Source organism: Salvelinus sp. IW2-2015, linkage group LG4q.1:29 (assembly GCF_002910315.2).
Source record: "Salvelinus sp. IW2-2015 linkage group LG4q.1:29, ASM291031v2, whole genome shotgun sequence".
Classification (NCBI taxonomy): domain Eukaryota; kingdom Metazoa; phylum Chordata; class Actinopteri; order Salmoniformes; family Salmonidae; genus Salvelinus; species Salvelinus sp. IW2-2015.
The window spans coordinates 30,274,820-30,279,549 of record NC_036842.1 but is presented as its reverse complement, the minus strand read 5'-3'; the positions used below and the strand labels follow the sequence as shown (position 1 = coordinate 30,279,549).

Genomic DNA, 4,730 nt, shown 5'->3' with positions numbered 1-4,730 from the left:
TCACAGATGCACACCCGAACCCTCCCCTGAGACTTTTGGGTGTGCGTCCGGCAGCGTACGCCACCTTGAGGGGCGGGTTAATAATGTCACGTTCCGAACTCATTTCTATGTTATTTTTGTATGTGTTTAGTGGTCAGGGCAGTGAGTTGGGGTGGGCCATTAATTGTTTGGTTTCATTGTTTAGGCTCACTTGTAATATTCCTTATATGGTTCTCAATCAGAGACAGGTGTGTTGGACGTTTTCTCTGATCATTGAGAACCATATACTAGGTTGGCTGTTTCACACTGTTTGTTTGTGGGTGATTGTCTTCCGTGTCTGTGTCTATGCACCACACGGGGCTGTTTTCGGTTTGTTCGTTTTATGTAGTCTATTTCCTGTTCGTGAGTTCTTTCGTGTCTTTATGTAAGTTCCATGTTCAGGTTTCGTCTACRTCGTTTGTTATTTTGATTATTTCAAGTATAGTCCGTGTCAGTGTTCGTCGCTTGTAAATAAATTCATTATGTCATATCACAACGCTGCGCCTTGGTCGAATCACTACGCCTCCTCTTCGGAGGAAGAGGAACACCGTTACAGGAGTGTTGGAACAAAAGTAATGAAATGACCGTTAAGGAAAATGTACGCTTAATCCAGTATAAAATAATGTATAGAATGTACAAGAGACTAAATTCACATGTTCTACAGCACAACGGCAGAGTCATGTGTAAAGTATAAAACTAAGAAGGACTCAATAATTCATGCCTTCTGGGAATGCTATAAAGTCCCAAAGTTATGGGCGGAGTTAGAAAGCTGGCTGTCAGAAGTTTTACGATGTAAGTTTACTTTTAATCCGTCTATCTGCATATTTCAAGACATGGAATATGAGGGTGAGGTGACCATACTTTTCTCGTCAATGATTTTGAAAACTTAACTTAAAAACTACTTAAAAACTAGAAACCAAATGCTCCTCCATCACTACAACAGTGGATTAATTAAATATATTATTATTGAAATATTGAAAAGGTCTGGGCTACGGAGAAAAATAGAACAGTACAATTTGACACCATATGGCATAGAGTGCTACAAGCACTGGAATGTTCCAGGGATGAAAGATGAGGGGGAGTGTGGTTGTGAGATATACATGATGTGTATGGTTGTGGTGGGAACATGTGGGTCTGAACAGGTGGGATGTCATTGATGTTTGTAGAAATGTGTGTGTTTGTTTGTTTGTTTATGTATGGTTGTTATTGTTTGTACAAATTTGTACCAAAAAAATGACTCCTTTCCTAATTATTATTTTCCTGAGCATTCCATCCGTCTGCTATCAAGAATCTTTAGACTCTTTAGAATTGTGAGAATTGCTGAAATCCAGTTGATATATCAGTAAGAGGAAAGCACTTTCAAAACCCTCAAGAAGAGCTCGTTATGAAGGCACACTGACACCCACACATAAAGGACAAGTACACAAATACACAAACACACAATATAACACATGCACTAACACACTTTGAAATGTACAGACTCACACATTCAGATACATGTCACCATATTTCTAATGCATTCTTCATTTAAAATCTCTTCGATGTAAAGTCCCCTGTTTAGGGGACCTGCGTGGTTCTGGTACCTGTTCCAACCAACATTTTAGCTTAGAAAACGATCTGTGGACACTGTAGATCGAAATGGCTTGCAATGAGCAGTAGCCCTGATTCTCACAGACACAGGAATATGTCTCTTCTGCCTGTACGAAGCAGGGATGTCCCTCCTACCTTTTAATTCACTCTTCCGACTGTCCATCAACTCCTGGCTGAACCCTACATCACAGCCACTGGAACGCTTACATCATAACGCAGCAGGAGAGTGGTTTCGTCACGGTAGCAGATTCTGAGATCGATTTATAGCCAGTAATCTAAAATGATTAATAGATTTTAAACCCCCCAATTTTTTGTTGTTGTCATAGACAGACGAGATTAATATGGGGCGTGTTCTTAACGAGTTCAGGAAGCTAAACTTCTGTGAGATGTTCACAGCGATGGGGCAGATGTTTTGATCAAGAGAGACCTTTACAAAATACTGGATGTACGTTTTCTCTGACTAAATATATAAATATGTATTTTACAGTTATAAAGAAGGTGAAATCTTATACTTATTTGTTTAATTATTCTTTATTTATAAAAAAATATAAGTAATTTCAAGTCTTATTCTTACAGTTTTGTTGAATAGGAAATACATTATATAACATTTTTTATATTTTCATATTTTTATCATATTTGTACTGTGTACTTGAGCTTGTGTTCTCAAAAGTGACTACACCTACACTATTCTTTACCCCAAAGGTGAGATTTGAACCTTTCTTGGAGTCTGGATCATTAGTAGTTATTGTTAATGGCCCTCTCATGATAAATAATTACTTTTGGGGATTATGTAGATTACATTTTCCATTACATTTAGTTACATTTAAGATGTAAAATTGTGTATTTCCCCTTAATTAAAAACCTGCAACTCTAACCCAACCCTATATACACCCTTCCCAAGTTTCCACACTCACGTTTGCACTTCTGGGCCAAGGTGCGGTCCAGGGCGTCCCCATAGTAACCTTGTCGGCAGCGTTGGCAATGGTCTCCCTCGGTGTGTTTTAGGCACTTCAGGCAACGGCCCGTCATGTGATCACACACGCCCAGCGCGTTGGGGTCCACATTATCGTTACAGTCGCACTTCTCACACGGTTGAACCGGCCCTGACCGGCCCAGGGGGTCGCCGTGGAAACTGTCCTCGCACATCTCACATCTGATGCCTGTGGAGAGAAGGTGTGTGTGTGTGTGTATATGTGTGTTTGTGTGTGTGTCGGGGGGTGACAGGTGACAGGTTTTTTGATAGGTGAGTTATGAATGATGTTGGGCTGGAGGGTTTGGGGGCCATTTTCATTTCAACCTAAATCAATATCTGGTAATGAAATTCTGGAAATGAATGAATGGCCCAAACCGGACAAAGGAATATGGACATTTTAATTCAAACACTGTGCTCTACATGATAGGATCATGACTAATTTTATCAAGACAGTGAGGACACCAGTACAGGTTTTATTAAAAATCTGTCAGCCAATTTGTGGAAATCTGCTTCACTGAGCAAGCAATGAACTCAATGGCTGTGTCCTAAAAGACACCCTATTCCCTACATATTGCACTACTTTAGAATAGAGCCCAAGCTCTGGTCAAAAGTAGTGCACTATATAGGAAATAGTTTGCAATTTGGGATGCAGCCCAGTTTAACCCTGGTGAGGTCTGCTCATCATGGGAAAATGGAATGGTTTGTTCCCATTATCCGACATCTACCAGTCATGTAATATGATCTCAGCTCACCCCTCTGTCCTGAAGGGCAGTTGGTACAGACCACCTCCCCCGTCTCCGTCATTTGAGCACAGCTGGTACGGTCCGGGCAGGGGCAAGGTCTGCAGTCATTGGGCGTGCCAATCAACACGTTGCCATAGTAACCGTCCAGACAACGCTCGCAGGTTGGTCCTGTGGTGAAGTCAATACACACACACACACCTGGAGTAGAGAGAGGAGCAGAGGCAGTTTCAACACACACACCTGGACTAGAGAGAAGAGAGGAGGCAGTTACAACACACACACCTGGACTAGAGAGAGGAGAGGAGGCATTTACAACACACACACCTGGACTAGAGAGAAGCAGTGAGAGGGGATTTACAACACACAACTGGAGTAAGAGGGAGGGATCTGGTCAGTGGTACAGCGTGGAAAACACTGGAGTAGAGAGATGGGAAGGATGGGGGTGAGTTCGTATAACACACAACCTGGTATACGAGTGATGCGTGGATGGCACTTTCTTAACACACAGTCCCTGGACTAGAGAGAGGGAGGAGGAAGGCATTTACAGCACACACATCGGGCTGACTCAGAGAGGTGATGAGGAGATATCGTACAACAGGCGACTACTTATTTTGGTCCTTTAGATGATGGGAGAGGGAGTGGCATTTACCATACGCACTCCACCTGGTGGGTGGGTGTCTAGGAGAGAGGAGCGGAGGTGTGGGGCATTTACAACAACCGAGCGATTCTGCTGACTAGAGACGGGAGAGGAGGCATGACACACACCACACCTGGGGACATGAGAGAGGAGGGAGGCATTTACAGATACGAGTTCACATCGCGTACGAGGTGTAGATTAGGTGTCAGGAAGTGTGTCCTTTACGACCGATCGGTAGAGTTCGGCTTCTCGGATGGGAAGTGACATTGCAACGGACTCACACACAGTCGCAAACGGGCGACGCTACCTCTTAAAGAGGCAACTTACGCACACACGCACACACACACACAACACAGCGCATCCAGCAACACACTACGTATCGACGACACTACACATCTTCAGCACACACACACAACACTGACCACACACACAACACGCACACACACACACAGCTACGCGAGCACACGCGAGGAGTCACACACACACACACACACACCACACACAAGGAGCGATGAGTGCTTGTTTGTAACGAGTTGTTCTCTCTGACGATCGGCCACAGAGAGTCCGTAGTTTCTCTTAGCCGACCTAGTTTAGAGTGCGGCTCTCGTTGGTGTTTGCGTTTGTTGCTCTAACCGCCACGCTTAATTGTCGGTTTTTAATAGCTTCTTGACACAGCCTACGCTGCGGAATGGGTGGAGGAAGGGGTAGAGTATTTAGGAACAGGCTTGATCTCTAAATCGGTATTCTTGTGTTATATCCCGACCTCCAC

General features: G+C 43.6%; 1 protein-coding gene across 1 annotated transcript in view; it reads right to left on the bottom strand.

The window, feature by feature from the left end:
* Positions 1-4,730, bottom strand: part of LOC111960892 (laminin subunit gamma-3-like) — a 258,280-nt gene that overhangs the window by 71,014 nt on the left and 182,536 nt on the right. Inside the window, 2 exon segments of the mRNA XM_070442778.1 lie at positions 2,523-2,768; positions 3,334-3,522. Coding sequence (XP_070298879.1) covers positions 2,523-2,768; positions 3,334-3,522 — 435 coding nt within the window.